The sequence below is a fragment of the Gallus gallus genome, chromosome 19 (assembly GCF_016699485.2).
Source record: "Gallus gallus isolate bGalGal1 chromosome 19, bGalGal1.mat.broiler.GRCg7b, whole genome shotgun sequence".
NCBI classification, from domain to species: domain Eukaryota; kingdom Metazoa; phylum Chordata; class Aves; order Galliformes; family Phasianidae; genus Gallus; species Gallus gallus.
In genome coordinates this window covers 7,745,677-7,764,890 of record NC_052550.1, presented here as the reverse complement: position 1 = coordinate 7,764,890, position 19,214 = coordinate 7,745,677, and the positions used below count along the sequence as shown (strand labels likewise).

Below are 19,214 nucleotides of genomic sequence, written 5' to 3'. Positions count from 1 at the left end.
ATTCCCACCTTCTTAAAATGCCAACAAATACCAAATGCTTCACCCACACAAGGGGCAGCCAGGTTTGTGCCACCAGTGGCCACACACAGGAACACACTCCTTAGCTAGAAAGGGTGGCTCTGCCCCAGCATCAAATACATAACATGAGCTGGCGGGTTTCTGCACTGCCTAGACAAGTCTACAGATTAACTCTGAATGTGTTTTATATATTCAGGTTCAGAAAAATATTTATTAATGCTCTCAGTCACACCAGTATGCCCGGTCCAAGTTCAGTTTTTATGTACTTCAGGATGGTACAGCTCAGCTAAAACACAGTTCATCACCTGCTAACCTGCCTGGTTCCTTCTCACTCAGCACAGACAACTTCCCCACGCTGTGCAAACTGTTGGGCTTATCTTTCATCCCTTAAATTCAGAAGCAGCAGCTCATGGAAACACGAAGCATTGGATATGAGCAGCCAGATCTGCAATCATTCAACATACCGAACTGTGACCTTCCACTGCATGCCCATTGGACTCCTTCCTTATAGCTACTTTAAATAAAGACTTTCACATGGAGATGTTATGGCAGAGTCCAGTAGTTCTGATAGCAGAGAAATCTCCCAAGGTTTCTCTCTGCAAGTTCCCAAGGAAAGTTTACCCACAGTGTGTTGTTGATGTTACTGTGGCAAGGCAGGCACCCACCACAGACAATACAATGATAACATCCGACATATTTGCAACTGCTGAGATTTCAAAGCTCTGCAGCAGGACTCCAGCCTGGCAAACAAAGCCTGAAGCCTGACTACATCTTTGATTTTATATTTAATAGCTACCTTGAATGCTTCCTTACATCTAGGAAGCTAACTAGCCACATCTCACTTGAGCACTCTGACTGTTCAGTTCAAGCTGTGGGTATAAGGCATTGGGTAGCCAAGAGACACAGCCTGCAGAGGCAGAATGGTGCAGAGCTTCTGGGGCCCTTCCGTGCTCATTCCCACATCACCTTGGCAAGATGCTGGCAGTGACAGCGCATGCCAGCACGCCCTGAGCAGCACAATATGCAATGCAGCAGGGATGGAGCTGCAGATCAGGACAAGCTTCACACAGCAGCCTGACCATACCCTGACCTGCAGGAGTGGATCCATGGATAACTATTATCATACCACGCGCAGCGTTGATTGTCATTCTTTGAGATTAATTCACATCATCTTCCAATAACAGCCTCATGGGAAGTTTCCCATTCATATCCACCACCTGCTTTTTCAGGAGTAAGGCTCTGCTTGGGTGCCTTACTACTCTGTTAAACATTAGCTACAACTTGCAAGTGTTGCCCAATGCCTGGATGGCCTTTCCCTATGTGGAGTAGGTCAGGCGCAGCTCCAGACATTCTATAACTGAAGTCCACTGGGATTCCTACCAACAGCCTGACACGCTAAAACCATTCTGGACAGCAAAAATGGAGCAATATCAATGCTCCTAACTCTCCAAGTTTACTCCAACAGCAAATCAGATGCCCTAGCACAAAAACAGCACCCCTGAAAACTCAACTTCCTCTCAGTTTTTCAATGGAATGAAATGAGGAAGTTCAGCAGTTGCAGCAAACTGAGGCATTACGGACAAGAGCCACGTGTATGCAGGCTCAGAAGGGTGGGCACCAAGTCTTGCAAAAGACCAGCTCATGCAGGCAGTTGTAAGAGGTACTGGTTAAGTCAACGTTCTGCACTAAGTAGGAATGGGAATGAACAGTTAAATAAATTACTCTTTAGCCTGAACGTCCTGTGATCGCAACGGCCTGAAACCTATCAGCACCCCTGGAGTGCAGCAGATGAGCCCCGTTATGTAATTGCACTCATGTCATCAGAGACCCGGCACCGGGTCCCACGCAGTGGTTGTATCTTTAATAATGCACCAGAGGTGCACCCTGCTGCCACAATGCCGTATTGAGAGCCGGGCTGCCCAGAGTTGGGTTTCACCTGGGCATGTAGAGCTCACAACACCAGGCTGTGTCCCGCTCCTGTCACACAGAGGGGCTGTGCTCAGCAGTGAGACGTTGGGGCTGTGCTTGCGGAGAGCCCACCAGTCACTAACAACAATACATCTATGGGAATCTATAATAATAAATTCTAACAGCGTGTCCAGAAAGTAAGTTCTTTCCATTTGGGTTAGAGAAACCTCACTGGAACCCTGCAAACCCATTGCTGTGTCAGCGTTTGCCACGGTCGCAGCCAAAAAGCCACTCACCAGGAGACCCCACGCACATCCCCGTAACCTTTATTACACGGATCCCCCACCGACAGCCACTCCTCCGCAGCGGATGCGAGATCGAAACCGCCGCAGCAGCGCGGGATGCAGCCCTCCCCGCCAGGTGTGAAGATCGCATCGCACCGCGGTGCCGCCAGCACTGACCGCCCCCTCCCCCCCTCCCACCCGCAGCACGAAACCCAGACCCGGGTCTGAGGCCCTCAGAAGGCCGCCGGGAGGGAACCGAAGGCGCCTCCGGGCCGAGACGAGCGGGCATCCCGCCGGGGCTCGGGGAGCAGCGCGGAGCGGACACGGCCGCGCCTGCACGGCCACAGCCGCGCTGCAGAGCGCCCTGCGGTACTTTTACCGCAACGCGCGGCTCTCCTCGAGGCAGAGGACGCGGTGAGCCCCGACCCCGCGTTACGGCCGAGGGCTGCGGGCGGCCCTCCCCGCGCGGCCCCGCCCGCGGTTCCCGTCCCGAAGCGGCTCCGTCCCCCGACCCCGAGCGGGCCTCGGCCGCGCTCCGCCCGCACCCCCCCCCCCCGGTCCCCTCCCGCCCGCAGGTGACAGCCGGGCACGGCGCCAGCCTCGCCCGCACGGAGGGGCCGCGGCGGTGCCGGAAGGTGCCCTTCGGAGCCGCCCGCAGCTCGAAGCGAACGAACGCGGCCCGGCCGCGCGCTCCCGCCCCGCCGACGGAGCAGCCCGCCGCCCCCCCCCCAGCACCTCGGCTCCTACCTGGAGGTGCTCCTGGAAGCGGATCGGCAGTATTTGGGCCATGGCGGTGGCTGCGGGCTGGGGCTCCAGGCCGGGGCCGGACCGGCGTCGCGCCTCAGCGGGGTGCGGGCGGCGCGGGGAAGCGGCACCGCAATGGCGGAACGGGCCACAGCGGGAGGGCAGAGCCGCGGCGCTCCGGAAGCTGCCCCCGCCGGCGGAAGGATACCGCCGCGGAAGGAAGAGGCCGGGCCTCACCTGCCGGGCGCCGCCTGCGCTGCGCGGAAGGATCCCTACGTCCCCGTGACTCACCCGCCGCCGCGCCAATGGGAGCAGCGGAGGGATCGGCCACCGGAAGGGACTATTTCGAGACTCATCACTCCTCCCCCCCTCCTCCCCTTTTTTTTTTTTTTTTTTTTTTTTTTTGCCACATCATGCGACTGAGGTACGGCTGCGTCACTTCCGGTCCGCGCTCGCCGCCCCGGCTGGTCACGTGCCGGGGGTAGCGCGGCCGGGCAAGGTGACTCGAGGCGGCGTCGCAGCCCCGCGCCGCTGTGTCCTTCCGCGCGCGGGTGGGGGGGGGGCGGTTGCCATGGAGACGGGACCGGGCCCTGGGGGGGTGGGGAGGGGTCCGCTCCCCCTCGTTGGGCGCCGAGCTGCGGGCGGTGCTGTGTCATAACCGCACGGTACGGGGAGGCAGGAGGGAAAAGGCTCCTCCAATAAAAAATAATAGTTAAAAAAGAAGCATGGGCACTGCAAAGAGAGAGGGGAGAAAACGGCAATCGTGGATGGGTAACCGCTTCCTTTACAAAGAGTAACGTTGCCACAACACACACAAAAGGGCCCCAAAGCTGACACACAGCCATGCACACGAGGCACGAAACGGCAACAGCAGCTCCTGCCCCTGCTTGGGAAATCATCTTAGAACACGACTTACTGAAGCATTTACATCCTGGGATTAAGGTGAGAGAAGGAGACTATGGATGAGGAAATAAACTTTGTGATGACAAAGCATCTTTACTATTGGGAAGAAAAAGCTGGCAGTTCTTGATGTGTGCTTTATACAAACTGTCATTTTTCAGACCTAAATCCATACAGTTCAAAGATAACAGCCACCAGACTGAGAACTGCAGCCCTCTGCCAGACTGCGGGGTGTAACCTGGCTGAGGGCTGCACTGCCTGCTGGAATTCAGCAGAATGGAAAACACCACACACTGCTAAGTCATCCCTGACCAAAAAAATAGGAATATGTGTTACATACAGAGACATCTTCACCCCAAACCATTGCTGTACGCAGTACAGCACAATTCACAGTAGGAATGTACAGCTGGAAGACAATGCAAATGTCTTCCAAGTGGCAAATGTCCTTTTGAATTTGGAATCATCTTGATCTATCATTAAAAGAGCACTTCCTATATGTTTTCCTGAGAATCCAATAAAGGGGGTACAGCCACAGCCATACAAAGTAACACGGACAAAAAGGGACAGTTCCACAGCTTTAAAAAACAAGACAAACTTTAAGAAAGTTTTATTAAAAGGCACTCAGCCCTTCCTAAGTCAACTAGATGCCACAGAATTGGCACCACAGCAGGTACTGTGCCTTCATCCACATTTGAAGCCATAAGATTGTTGCCTGTGACACATGGCAAAGTGTGACCAACATGAACAAAGTTCAGCTTGGTAACTTTTCCTTGCAAAATGCAGGAACGATGACCATCTCTGCACACGTCAGCAGCCCAACTAACCACACAGCAGAACTTCTCCATCATTCGGGATAGCCGTTTTGCTCTATGCAAACACAGCCAGAACAACTGCCTGTCCTAACACTGTCCTAAGCACAGCCATGAGCGTTAGCTCACTTCATTCAATGGGCCACTTAAACCCTGTGCTCTTTGCTGCTTTCTCTCAAGATAGCGAGCTCGGGCATCCTGAATCGATTTATCATCATTCCTTTTCTCCAGCTTCTTGGCAGGGTTGTCTTTGGCTCCTTCTGTGGGGGAGAAAGAGAGACATACACTATTTGTGGGCAAAAAAAAAAAAAGCATTGCAATTCTTCCTATTTGTACAATGTCCAAAAAAAAAACCCAACAGAATTCTAGATGTTTCCCAAGCACCAATCAGTCATTCAGATGTCTTTCAGAGAGGACAGACAGTACCACGAAAGGGAGAAAAAAATAAATAAATCATGCTTTAAATCCCATGTCAATATTTGCAGCTGGGCTCACCCTACCCCCAGAAGTACATCTTGATTTTATTGTGAGAGTTACTATGCATCTTTGTATTCTGTGCAGTCATTCCTTCTCTAAATTCCACATCTCAAACTCAGGTTTAGGGAGAAGGACAGCAATGGGAACGGGAAATAAGTGTACAATAAACCATAAGTTTCTGGAGATAGGAGGGAGAGGGAGGGAAGGTAACACACAGATAAAGCAGTGGGAATAATTCTGCTCAGACATCCTTAGAAATGTATCCACTGAGCTAAAGCCTTGGGAGCATATTTTTTCCCAGAAGGAAAGAAAAGCAGGAGACACCTTTCAGGTTTTGGGTTTTTTTGTTTGTTTGTTTGCTTTAGAAAAAGCACTAATTCAGAGCTTTTGTCAGCCCTTCAAACACCCATTTTTACTGAAGCTGGAACACTTCTAAGGATGATCTCAAATTCACTTACAATCACCAGGTAAAGTCAAAAAGCTAAAGGGAGACAAGGAGAACTAAAGATAACCTCAGCTCTCTGGACTTAGGATTAATAGATGAAACTCCCCCTCTGTCTTCCAGCAATTCAAATATCCTTTCCATCAGTTTTATCAACCAAATCCAATTTGTATTTTTATTGTTTAAAGTGCCTGTTTTATACAGTAACAGAGGAGAAAAACAGCTGCTGGTCCCAGCACAAGAGACTACAGTTTTTCCATTTTAAGGAAACTGAAGAGAATTTAGATTGCTAGTGCTGTGCTGTAGATTACATTAATATTTTAGAAGGGTCAGCTCCAGAGTAAAGAGGCCCTTTGAACATCTGGCTGCTCTACAAAACCTGCTGACAGAAAAATCCAAAGAATGTCAAGCAGCCAGATCAGTTAGCATGCTCATTTTAATTAAACGACACTTTATTCAAACATACAGTACGAAATTTATTGTTAGAAAGAGATCTTCACCAAAATGAGATTTTATTTTATTTTTTTTTAATAGCCCTTTGGGATTTTCTCCCTTAGGCCAGTGTTATTTTGGCAACTCCTAATTTCTATGACTGGATATCCTCTGCAAACTTAAAATAGCAGACAAAATGCTTTTATTCCACTCTTGGCTAAGTTCTGCTTCTGTCAGCAACACTAAACCAAAAGAAAGAGAGCATGAAAAGGACCAGTAGGCAAACACCACTACATGCACAAAAAGGAGGATTATACAGCAGTCAGACAAGAACACAGCAAGAACAACATATATCAAACATGTGAAGCACATCAAGATTAACACTCGTCCAGAATGCATTTCATGGCACAATACACACCCATGTTCAACATAACCAAGAAAACTACATGTGACATAGGTGTGGACTAGTAATGTGCTTACCATACTGCCTTCTGAGGTCCTCCTTATGTTTCCACCTGGTTATTTCCTCTTCAGTTACTTCTTCCCGTGCCACACTGCTCAGTTCATACGCATCAATCTGATGCAGTCTGGGCAATAAGTCTTTGACCCACTCATAGCGAACAGGACACACTGTCCGGACATAGATTTTGGATGTCACTGTGACATCATGGAAGATAATCCACTCAAGTCGAGTCTCCTGGTTATATAGCTTAAAAATATAAAGATTATTTCAAAACTGATAAAAAATTTCAAAGTCATTCTCCACTACAGTACCTTGCAAAGCTTCAGATCCAGGAATGAGGTAAAGATGACGTTACCTTAACTTTTCAGAGAGAGAAACTGCAGCAAACTTGTTCAAAATTGCCCAGAAAATCCAAGAACAGCCAGAGGGAAAGCTCAGCCTATACAGTACTCATTTCATAAACCAAACGTTTATGTGATTTGAAGATACAAGTCTCTTCGTTACTCTCAAAATGGATACTCTACTCTGGTGATACTGCATCAATGTTTCTCCTAGACATAAGTTACCACAAATTAAACCAAGAGGAGGAGTTTACATGGACTCTTTCACAGAGTTTACATGGATTCCTTTTACAGACCCTTTGCTACTTTATGAATAGAACTTGGCAACTTACTGTAGATGAAGGATGGATATAGACTATGCTGCCATGTCCGTCCATTGTGCAGAAGGTCCTGGCTGCAGATCTAAAAGGGTTGTGAAAAATTCTATGTACTGAATCATGCTTTGCTGTGATTAGCCAGCAACACAAACTAAGCAAGTCAGAAGCAGCAGAGCAGAAAGTATGCAAATTTAGAAGGAGGGTAAGAACCTTCCAGAATTAAGGGCACAAAACAGATGAGGAATAAAATACATCTACCTAATTTACTATAGTAACATTGCAGGTATAGCAACACAGTGAATAGCAGGGTTTGAGATTGCAGTCATTGACAGCCATGATAATTTGACATCTTTAAAGCGTTTTAAATTAATACCTGGAAGTAGTCACCTGCCTGCAAGTTCATTTAACAGATGCTTTAAAAACTACTGTTTCAAGGAATAAGCAACTTGCCCAGGGATGTAATGAGGGTTAGAAGGCAGAGTAGACTTCTAGCCCTGTGCAGCCACTTTGCTACTTTTAACAACAGCACGCTCTTGCTATTCTGTTTCAACATGCAGCTACATCTTTTAATAGTATCTGTTCCCATCAAGTTTTCCAAGATTTATTACTTACCTCCTTGCTACATTGATAAAGTATCCTGCACACAGACATCTCCTTAGTAGTTCAGTTCTAGAGCCTTCAAAAGTCTCTTTAGGGAAGTCTGGCAGCTAGATGAATAAGAAAATAACTTGAGTAAGGATCTTTGCCAAAGAAAATCACTCTATAATCCTTCCATCCCACAGATTTTACACCCTAGGTTTCTCACCCCACAGAAACCACGAGGAAAGGAAGAATACACTCCTTCCTGCATGTTGTCACCCCCAGACACGTTGGTTGCGCAGCTGCAGCAAGATTCTCTAGTGAATATTAAGTGAACTAGTTTCTACTGGAGAAAGATATCAACCCCCTGACCAAGTTTCAGTACAAATCTTAAATACAAACTTGCATAACTCACAGTTTATAAACAGTGTACTTTTTTACCTGTTTCAGTTTACTGGTTATTTCCCGAAGCTGTTTCTCCACACTAAGAGCAGATTTTACAGCTCTCCAATGGATCCAGTATTTGTGGCACCAAGCTGAAGGAGACTTGCTGGGAACAGAAATACTTGTATTATAAAGCAGCCCTTTGTAAAGTGAAGGCAGAAAGTTGCCTGTATTTTTTTGTCACAATCGTACAAAGAAGGCAACCTTGCACAACCAGACACTTTGTTAGTTTAAATAATAGGTGTTTTGATTCAAATTACAGATCACAATAGCAAATAAATCTGCAATTACAGATGAGCACATACACTTGCATATATGGAATATATTTTAAAACCACCAGCAGCTGGGAGTTGTAAGCAATACAAAGCCAGCTGCTGTCAGGAATCGTTTTATACCTTGCTTTGCACTGTTCAAAAATGTTTAAGAGGGTTGCAAAGTCATTGCATCCTCCCACTTGTGAGGACAGCTCCTGGTGTTGAAGTTCTGCCTCCTTTTGCTTCTGAGGATCACCTGAGGAAATAAATTATACCTCACTTTAACAAAGTCATTTTTATTTATCACTCCTCTTTCTCCTATAAGCCTACCTCCAAAGAGTGTTTGGCATCTTGGATCTTTACTTGTGCTGCACTTACAGTTCTTCCCTCCCTTCTACTACAGATTAACAAGAATATGTATAGATGCTATTAAATCAATCATTAATCTCATCCATCAGCACTAGAGATGAAGACTACCAGCCTCTATGAGAAGTTACAATGTATTGCTCTCTCACAGTCAATTCAGATGCCAACATGAAAAGCTCAAGGAGCAGCAATGTTGAACAAACAGCTCATGGGGATCAAGCAAAAGCTTTGCCCTGAGGCAAACACCCCAGCATAGCATCTAATCCACAACTCTCAGCTTTTCTTCTACTACTCGAGAACCATAGCAACAGAGGTCTTAAAAAATAAGCTTTAAAAATATACGTATATGTCCTCCATGAGTTTAGTGGGAATTTGCCTTCACTAAACACTAGGAATGTACTAGGTAATAGCAACATTTCCAAAGTGTTCTTCCAAGTTCTGAATACTCAAAGAATTCCTTCCCCAGTACAATCTATTCCCCTTGGCACAGGGTGATTGGCAAAGGCATATTGCGTTGTGGCTGTACTACGGAGGTCAGAACTTTGAGGGCACTATGAGTAACATTGATGAATGAAGTAAGGGGGCCTGTTCGTATCCATATCACACAAGAACAACTGTCTTCAAAATGGGAAGTCTGTGTTTGTGTCCTAATGTGTGATGGAGAGTGATGAACGTGTAAGCATGTGCTGGCTGAACAGATAACAAGTGCATATTGCCAGATGGAGGATGGGAAAGCAAACGCACATTTTGGGACTGGGAAAGACTCCTGAACAGAACCAGACTATCCATACTATCAGTAGTGTCCTCAGCCACTGCACTAACGGGCACAGTTAATACACTACAGAGATAACTGGACATGAGCCAATGAGTGACTTGAAGGGACAAAGGTCTCCCACAAAGACTGTGCTACATACAGTCTTAACTCACTCGGGGGTGGGATGTCACGCTGGAGGATCAAGGTGAAGGGAAAATGAGATGGGAAGGAGGACAAGGGAGACTGAGATTAACATCTGAGGGAGGTGCTAGGTCAGAATGGCAGCAAAATCACCTTTCCCATTTAGAAAAACACTGGAAATGAAGGCAGTTACATACTGAGCTTCCCACAGTAACTTGAAAGCTTTACTCAGTTAAACAGAGTTATTGAACAAATAAACCAATCTACAGGTGAACCGGTTCCTTAAAATGTAATTATCCAGTCCATCTGATTTATAATTAGACCAACAGCAAACACCACCAACAAAACATCTGCTGTGGTGTGCTTTTTGCCTTTTTCTTTTTTTCCCCTCCTCCTGTAGCACAGCTTTCACTCCCATGACCTCTCAGAAATCCATTAGTTACCCATATGTCACTTTACAGCTCACAGCCTTGGGAAAAATACAACCCAATTCCAAACTACTTTGGACAATGGCAATTCCAAAGTCTTCAATTCCTAGTATGCAAAATGCCCTGCCTCCAAGAGCACAGAAAGCCATAAGAACATTAGGACAAATGTGCAGGTGCCCATAATCTTAACTTTCTTCCTTACAGATCTGTCTCTGAGAGACAAGGCACTGCACTTGCAGAATCTTCCTCACACTGCAATATACAGGTTATTTAAGGCATTCATTTAAGGCAAATACTTAGTCTCCAACAGCATTGGACCAAACTGAGACCAGCTTGCTCCTCAGCAGGGTATTTTTTGCCCTCAAGTAAAGGCTGGTTCTACCATTGTTCAAACTGCTCCCATTTTTAAACCTTGTGGTACATATAAGATACGAATGGCCTCAAACTACTAGCACAGAAAACTACATATGGTAACAGCCCAGAAAGCCCCTCAAACACAAAGAATCTGTAGAAAAGGTCTCCAAATGAAGCACTGTGTGTTGCCTAGCCATTGTCTGAGAAGTCCCCATCCAAGCAGAATTCCCCAACCACCCAGAGCTGCTTTGAGGAAAGGGGCTTCCTACCTGGACGAATGAAGACATTTTCCACAGACAACATGGCTGCAATGGGAAGCAGCATATCTTCACAATCAAGAGAAGCAGCTTTTATGACAGCACAGGACAGGTTGGGAGGGAGGGGAAACTGCACCAGGAATTCACCCAGTCTCGTCACGTGGCCTCTCCTTGTCCCAGGAAAAAGATCCAAACACCAGATCCAACAGAAGTAGGTTTAAATGTAAATCAGAACATGCAGGTACAACGTCAGCCACCATATACAGATAAAAAGCAGGAAAGACAAAAAGTATCACCTTTCTTCAGACTGCCTATGCCTACCTCATGGCAGGCAAAGCTGCCTTTTTAAGTGTAGCAGATGCTGAAGATTTTTTATTTATTTGCAAGAAGAATTCCTGGAAGCTAAGGATAAGATCTCCCTTCCTGTCTTGAGTTCTTGGATGGGCCTCAGAGCCACTGCCTCAGCATCTTTGTCACACGACTCTCGGATCAGGAACTATTCACAGGGAGTTGAAGTAATTTGTACATGGTTACTCAGGAACTCTGGGGCAATGCAAAGAAATTAATCTCTCTCAAGTTCTAAGCCATGCTCTAACCCTAATTTTTTACAATGAGTGTACTAAAATCCAGTAGCTAGCTTCCTGGTGAAATGAGGAAACAATCTATTGCTAGGGGAAGTCCTTTAGCCCACATGAATAACTCATTAACAATAATTGAACCATTAAATTTCAATTCACATAGTTACCACACCCCTTTAGTTTTACCTGTCAATAGCATCACACTGGTAAAGTTGTTTGAGAGCTTCTAAAATATGCCTTTCTTCAGGACGGTCCAAATAGGGAAATCTATAGTAAAAAATGAAGTCAAAATCTAACTGTTCAGATTCAGTTTAACTTTGCTACTTCTCATATTTATTAAAATGTTTTTGTAACCTTCCAGTAGAAACTACTGACCACAGTATGCATTAGCAGTCTCAGTATACTGGTGTGATACTACATACAGCCTCACAGTGAAGAATAACAATAAACCAACACATGGAACGCTAATGATTTCAGAGATGAAGAGGCAGTTTTGTCAGAACCTCACAATGAACCCGGGCTCAGGATTCTATCTGTCATTAAAGACTCTGAGAGGAACAGAAAAGCTGACAAGCTGATTGCACTGCACCATCACACTTGGCCAGGGACCTAATCCTGGCTCCTGCCAACAGGCAGTCAGCGCCTGAGCTACCGTGCCTCTGAGACTCAGGAAGAAAACGATAATCCCCCTTCCTCAGAGAGGTTACCTTATGACATCATGCACAGAAAGGCACTTCAAGGTCAGGATCACAGATGTCAGGCTGGTTCTCTTGATCTCGGGAACTGTGTGATCAGGCATACACTGCTCCCAGAATTCTGTGCTGTATAGCCGGTAGCTCTTTCCGGATGATGTCCTGCCAGCTCGGCCAGCTCGCTGCATTGCTTCACTCCTGCCAAAACAGATAGCAGGGAGGGAAAAAATAATAAAAATTAAAAAAATGAAACCACTCACAAACAAACAAAAACCAATCTCGAGCCATTCTGGTATTATCCAAAACAGCGCTTGTAATTATGACAAACAATAGCAATTTCTGTACTTTTATATGGAAGACATAATATGATGTGCAGCAACTGAGAAACCCAGCTACACAAGAAACAACAACAGAATGAAGAAGCATTATTATGCAAAGGAAGATTTTTATTTTTTTTTAATCTTCTCTGAATCAGACTGTTATATTCTGCAAACATAAGACACTATTCAGGAGACAGACAGTGCATTCTCAACTCCTTCTTAATGTCTGTATCTTTAAGAAACGATGTGTCCTGAACCACTTTTTAAGCAACAAATGAAATGGCTCTGTGCCCCCTCTTTTTGGCTTTATTATTTTTAAGAGCATCTGATATACAATATTGGGAGAGCAACTCTCAGAAACACCATGCAAAATGCCTTAATCAAACTTACTTTGAAATGGGAACCACTTCCAGTATGTCCAAGCCAACTCGGGGGTTATGATTCAACTGCTTCACAAATCCACTGTCTACTACATACCTGAAATGGATTTGTGATTTGTCAGAGAAGAAAGTAACAGAGGCCTCAACAGACAGACATGCAGCTGCCACACACACACAGTCAGAGCCAGAACACATTTCTGCTACAATTGCTGCAAAAAGGGAGTTGCAATCTGCTGGCTATCCGTGCCATGCTTCAGTCTACAGGATGTTACAGATAATACCTCCCACACCCAACAAGATTATGCTGATTGAATGGAGCTGAAATTCAATTTCAAACTAGGTTCCAACAATATTAGTCATCTGTAAGACTATCCAATTGCATCAAGGGTTTTTTTAATCCACTACATGCACAAAGAGGCAGCAGCTAATTGTTGGTCAGGTACAGGAGCAGAAGGAATTCAGATAAGCTTTTCCAAACCTAGTACAGCTTTCTGAATTATCCTGTCTGTTACACCTTTTGTGAGGGACAGGAAACAATACCTGACTCCTTCAATGGTCAGAGATGTTGCAGCGATGTTTGTAGATACCACACATTTTCTGATCCCTTTGGGAGCTGGCAAAAATATTCTCTTCTGTTGATCTAAAATGATAGGCAGTCAGTAAAACAATGCTCTGACGCCAAATCATGTCTCTGACACTAGACAAACTTACTCAGATATTTAGTGAAATTCATTTCAATTAAATTTGAAAAGGAAACACTGAACAGTTCAAGATTTTAGCTATGTGAGGAATCAAGAGAGTTTCTGAACGCTTACTCAGACCCCTGGTCTACAAACTACACCTACACGTTTAAACACTGCACTCGAGATCATCCAAAAGTATATTGGTTGTGTTTAACAAAGGGCAAAGTGCTTTGTTTTTTAACTCTTCAAAATTATCTGTTGTATTGCTGCCAAATATAAGAGTGACTCATGCTGATAACCTATACTTTCTATACTGTGTAACTCTGTCTTCTTTCAATCTTCTGTTACAGGTCAAATTTTGTCTTTGACAAAATACTGGTGGTGTCTTTCCCATATAAAGTGAAATGTGAGGGCCTAAATAAGACACCTGACCTTCCATTGTTGCAACACTTCATTCTAAGCTGGAAACCTTGATACTGCATGAAGCCATTCCTGCCATTTGCACCACTTCCAGAAGATAGGAATTTTGGCTGGAGCCTTCTGTGCCAGTTCAGAGAAAGCTCAAGTTTGTTCAGCTTTGGAACATGACAGAAACAAAACACAACAAACAAAATAGAACAGTGCTAAAACAAATGGGTTAATGAATGCCAATTCTCCCAGACACGATGAAAATATTTGAGTAGGATGCTGTTTGTAATAACTCCTGCAGATAACAATTACAAGAATTAAGTTCCATGTAATTTTACATGCTCTTACCTGTTGACATTGACCCATACAATGGTAAGATAAGCAGCCCCTCAATAGATCGATCATGTACTTCATACCGGTAATCAATAGACTCCGCCTTCTTGAAAAGGAGATCACAGGCTTTTTCTATCTCAATTTGACCTAAAAAAAGCATACAAGAGTATTTAAGTGACCTATTTAACTGCAACACTCTCTTCCTCAGTTGCAACACCTCTGCAGGACTGACTTGCCAACGTTACAGTCACTCAGCCCACAGCAAGAAGGAAGCAGTATTTATGAGTTAGCTAGGTGGGGACAATCCAGCCTTTCCACAGTGCCTCTTACTGAGGATTTTCCTTAGAAGATAAATGCATGTGTGTGCCTGGCCCATATGCTGATGTAGTTTTTTGGAAATACAGAATCTTCACCTTCTTGAATTAACATCAAAGCAAAACCACACAAATAAAGAGTAAATTTGGCACAGTATAAATGCCGAGTAATTCTGGCAAAGAAAGAAAAGAACATTTACCAATCCTGTAAATATTTTTCACATCTCGTAGGGCTGGGTATACCTACACATGCTCTAAGAACTATCATTTGAAAGAGTTGTCTGTCAGTCTGCAGCTTTCTTTTCTGTATTTACTGCTCTGAGACTGACTGGAAAGTCATTGGAAGGCTGTACTGTTTTTGCTGACAGTGCAATACTCTGCCTGAAATAACCATCAGTTGTTGAAGTAAAAATTCTCACCTGTCAGAAAAACCAAGATGTCACCTTCTGGTTCATTTAAGTGGATATCCAACGTCACTTTTACAGCCTGAAACAAGCAACAAACAAGCCAACATCAGTTGGGAATACTCATTCAAAACCCTCATAGTACTAATTGTTCCCCATTATCATAGGAAGATGCTAAGAACACAGCAATCCAACAGATGATTCTTGTGGTCTTACACTGACAACGATCACACTACGAGCAGAAAACATGACACAGAAATCAAGCAAAACAGGCCAAACCTCTGTAACATATGCAGAGCTTCCAGTATCCCGTGGGCTGAGCAGGTTGCAGAATATCTCCTTTACTGGGTAACTTCTTCCTGGAATATGCAGCACTGAGCAATGCCCAAAGAACTCTGAGAGCTTATCCACCTCCAAGGTGGCTGACATCACCACCACTTTCATTTCTGTCTTCCTGCCTGGTGGCTTGTTCTGTAGAAATAGTTTCTTCAGCAAGCCAAATAAAATATCCTAACAGAAAACAGAAGCAATTTATATTAGTTCCTCAGTCCTTCTAGAAGTGCCTGATGAAAGGTTTCTAGAATTTAATGTTTCATCAGCTCTTCTCACAGCCTATAAATAGAATTCTTTGCTTTTCATTTTTATATTCATGTGGTCAAATCACTTGCAAGCAATATCTCACACCAATTAAAAAATGTCATCATCTTCACCCAAGATGCTACCTGAGTGTGCACCTTCCTTTGTTCTACTACTTCTTGTTATGAATTCAGTAAATCTATTTTACTGTGCACCACAGTGGATTAAAAATCTGCTCTTTTTAGTTACAGGTGATGGAACAGTGACTTCTTACATCACTCTTGCTCATTTACTTGCAATACCCTCAGAGGGCCAAGGACAGAACTTGGATTCAGAAAGCATTTTGCCTTTTCCCCAGCCTGAGCTGTGGGTTGCTTGCTTTCTTCCATTCTCATGGCACACTCCTTAGGACTCTGCAGACGTAGATTTCCTGCTATTGGCAGTTCTTTGGCTTCCACATGTTCTATCTCTCCTACCCAACATCTGTGACTCACAACACAGTCTCTTCAGGACTGGGTCACTTGAATCCCACTTTGCTTGTCACAGAAGGGTCAGACTGACATTTTGGTACTTGGGCCAGTCTAGATACTTCCATAAACCCAACGACCATAATCTCTTACAGGAGTCACACACACACACCCTATGAAACGTTAGGCCTTGCACTGCGAGAGATGTTTCAGGGCCTTCCCTGTTAGTGTGTGGGTTTTGTTGTTGCTTTTAAAAGTATAGTGGAGTTAGCATTAAATGTATTAACCTCAAAACCCTGAGAATTTTGGGCAAGTGCAGAACACCAGCCAAGGTATAACTGTTATCAATCAGAACAACAGCTACAACAATTCCAACTGGATTACAGGCAGCATCTTTCTTTCAGGACACATAGCATGTAATAAGCCAAGAAGTGATCCTTTGGTCTTAGGACAACAAAAGGGTAAAGCACTTCTGGGAAAATAGACCAGAAGGAAAGAGTACCACATGTTTATTATTTTTACCAATGAGTTCCAAATTCCCCCTTACCAATACCAAACAAAACTTGGCATTCAAGAAGGCAACACTCACAGTGCTGAGGCTCCGCTCATGGGCTTCATCCAAAATGATGATGCTGTACTTGCTGAGAAGGGGGTCTGCCAAGATATGTCTCAGTAAACAACCATCGGTCATATACTTGATGGCAGTCTCCTGGAAAGTTTAATTAGACATTCAGGTGCTGTGCTGGATATTTACAGCTACACAGATCAGATATTTACTCAGCACAGACACACACACTGACACTGCATCACACATGCTCAGGCACATCGTCACTCATGCTTGGCAATGATTCACTTGTAATGTGTTCAAAAATCTGATAAAATGAATTGTAGGATACATATCACAGAATTATATAGGGCTGCTCCAATAGTAATGCCTCCTGTTCTATTATGCTGGCCCAAGATATTGGCAGAACTTCCCACCGTTATTCCATTACATCCTGTTGCCGTGCAACAGATGGCAGCAGAGGGGCAGACTGACAGAATGGTGTCTGACATGGAAGTGTGTAACTGCACCCACTGACATTCGTGACACTTGCTGAACTTGGATGGAGACCAAACAGTGGGTGTGAGCACACTGAAGTGGTGGGTGAAACATTTCAGCAGTGATGACAGTGGGTCACCTCCACTGGTGCAGATTTGTACAAGCACAGCATACAGACTCTTGTCCATCACTGGCAGAAACACACAGCTAATGGTGGTGACTACATTGAAAAATAGCATTTTGCAGCTGAGAATTTGCTCTATCAAACAGTGCTATTGTGCTCTTTGTACCTGTTGTAGTTTCCACTTAAATAGAATCACAGGACGGCCTGGGTTGAAAAGGACCACAGTGCTCGTCAGTTCCAACCCCCTGCTATGTGCAGGGTCACCAACCACCACACCAGGCTGCCCAGAGCCACATCCAGCCTGGCCTTGAATGCCTGCAGGGATGGGGCATCCACAGCCTCCTTGGGCAACCTGTTCAGTGCGTCACCACCCTCTGGGTGAAAAAATTTTTCCTGATATCTAATCTAAACCTCCCCTGTCTCAGTTTAAAACCATCCACCCTTGTAAACATCCGTTCCCGAAGATGAATAGTAACAGGACGAGGGGGAATGGTTTTAAATAAATAGGAGGCATTACTTTCGGAGCGAGCTACATACAACAGCTTAAGCTGAAAAGGAGCTCTCAGCCCCCCCAGCCTGGGGCACCTCCAGGGATGGGGCACCCACAGCTCTGGGCAGCAGCGCCCCCTTTACACCTCGCCTAAATCTCCCTCTCCCGGTTTAAAACCGTTCCCCACGTCACCACAGAACCGCAGCTCTCCCGCCGCCGGGTCAGATGGCTCCGCAGCTCTTCGAGACCTCTGAGCCGATGCTCACAGACCCCCAGGAGAGGCGGCAGCGCGCCGCCACCCCGCACAGCCCCACAGCGACGGAGCCCCGCGGCACCGCCACGCCCACACCGCGGGGCCGTACCTCAGAGCTGCAGTCGTCGAAGCGGACCTGGTACCCGACCACGCTGCCCAGCGCACAGCCCATCTCCTCGGCCACGCGCTGCGCCACAGAGATGGTGGCAACGCGCCTGGGTTGGGTCACCCCGATAGCGCCGTGCTGGGCGAGGCCTGCGGGGAGAACACGGAGGGCCGCTCAGGTTGGACACGCACACAGACAGAGCCGCGGGGCCGCCACAGCGCTGCGGCCCTCCTGCACGGAGCCGCGCCCGCCCCGAGGGCAGGCCGCAGCGCGCGGGGCTCCTCACCTGCCTCATAGAGGTACTTGGGCAGCTGCGTGCTCTTCCCGCTCCCCGTCTCGCCGGTGACGATGAGGAAGGGCCGCTCGCTGACCGCCCGCACCAGGGCCCGCCGGTGGCGGCGGATGGGCAGCGCACCGCCATCCATGGCGGAGGGGGGGGGGGGGGGGGGGGGGGGGTCGCGCCTCAGGGACCCCCGGCCGGCGCGGCCGCCCTGTCAGGTAAGCCCCTCCCCTCCGCTTACGTCACGCCACGCGGAAGCGGCGCCGAAGACACGCGCCTGCCTCCGGCTCAAGCCACGCCCCTCAGCGCAAGCCACGCCCCCCGCTTTGTCCACGTGACATCTCCTCAGGGCGGTCCCGCGTTGAGGCACGGCGCTGTTATGCAGCCGAAACCGCTGATTTTTCCCTCCGATCTGCTACATTTTCCCTTCTCGGGCTTCTTCTCTCCCAGGCGAGGTGACCAGCGTGGGCAGAGCTCTTCTGAGCCGCCGTGTGACATCAGTGCTCCCTCAGCATTTCCCCTTTGAGGCATGAAATGCCACCGGCGCGCGGTGCGGTGGATGGCCCGCAGGCCGAGAGGCCCACAGCGGTCCAGCAGAGCACGCTGCAGCGCCAGGCCTACACACACACACACACACACACACACACACACACACACAGCCTGAAGGTGGCACGCCGGGCACGCACAATGCCCCAGGCTCACCAACCCTTTCCCAGCAGCCCCAGTTTGCAGCGCTGGTGCAATGGGAGGGAGGTTCACCTGCAGGGAAAACCTCACCTCGGCCCCACGGCTGCCAAAGCCCGGTCCCAAACCCTGCAAATATTTGTTTCTGCCGGTCAGGTGTTGCTGAACCCTCTGTTTGTTCAGTCTGTGCAGCACCTGGCATGGTAACTCGTGGCTGCTGTCCTGCCCTTACCGGCACAGCTGGGGAGGAGGTCCCTGCAGCGACCCTTCCAGCACAGCGCTGCAGCTGCAGGAGATAGCCGGGGTTGGGCTATTTTGAAACAACTTTTGCAAAAGAAAGAAACAGAGAGACGAATCCCTTCCCTAAA

At 46.6% G+C, this 19,214-nt stretch overlaps 2 protein-coding genes across 4 annotated transcripts in view; both read right to left on the bottom strand.

Annotated features, from left to right (window-relative positions):
- CLTC (clathrin heavy chain) overlaps positions 1-3,152 on the bottom strand; it is a 29,497-nt gene extending 26,345 nt beyond the window's left edge. For both annotated transcript variants that reach the window (XM_015295663.4, NM_001080117.2), the window contains exon 1: positions 2,958-3,152. In XM_015295663.4, coding sequence (XP_015151149.1) covers positions 2,958-2,999 — 42 coding nt within the window. In that variant the 5' untranslated portion in view covers positions 3,000-3,152. The remainder of the gene's footprint in view (positions 1-2,957) is intronic.
- Positions 3,153-4,430: 1,278 nt separating this feature from the next.
- On the bottom strand, positions 4,431-18,427 carry DHX40 (DEAH-box helicase 40). 2 transcript variants are annotated; one of them, XM_001235277.6, is made up of 17 exons: positions 18,169-18,427; positions 17,886-18,031; positions 16,457-16,576; positions 15,104-15,334; positions 14,840-14,906; positions 14,122-14,253; positions 13,223-13,322; positions 12,693-12,779; positions 11,998-12,180; positions 11,477-11,557; positions 10,725-10,882; positions 8,554-8,668; positions 8,156-8,264; positions 7,748-7,842; positions 7,151-7,220; positions 6,495-6,723; positions 4,431-4,923 (listed from the first exon to the last, which is right to left on the bottom strand). In XM_001235277.6, the coding sequence occupies exons 1-17, from the start codon at positions 18,305-18,307 to the stop codon at positions 4,784-4,786; spliced, it is 2,202 nt and encodes a 733-aa protein (XP_001235278.1). In that variant the 5' UTR covers positions 18,308-18,427; the 3' UTR covers positions 4,431-4,783. The 2 variants fall into 2 exon arrangements, with proteins under 2 accessions (XP_001235278.1, XP_046758589.1); XM_046902633.1 differs by lacking the exon at positions 18,169-18,427 and having other exon boundaries at positions 17,716-17,998.
- Positions 18,428-19,214: the final 787 nt, after the last annotated feature.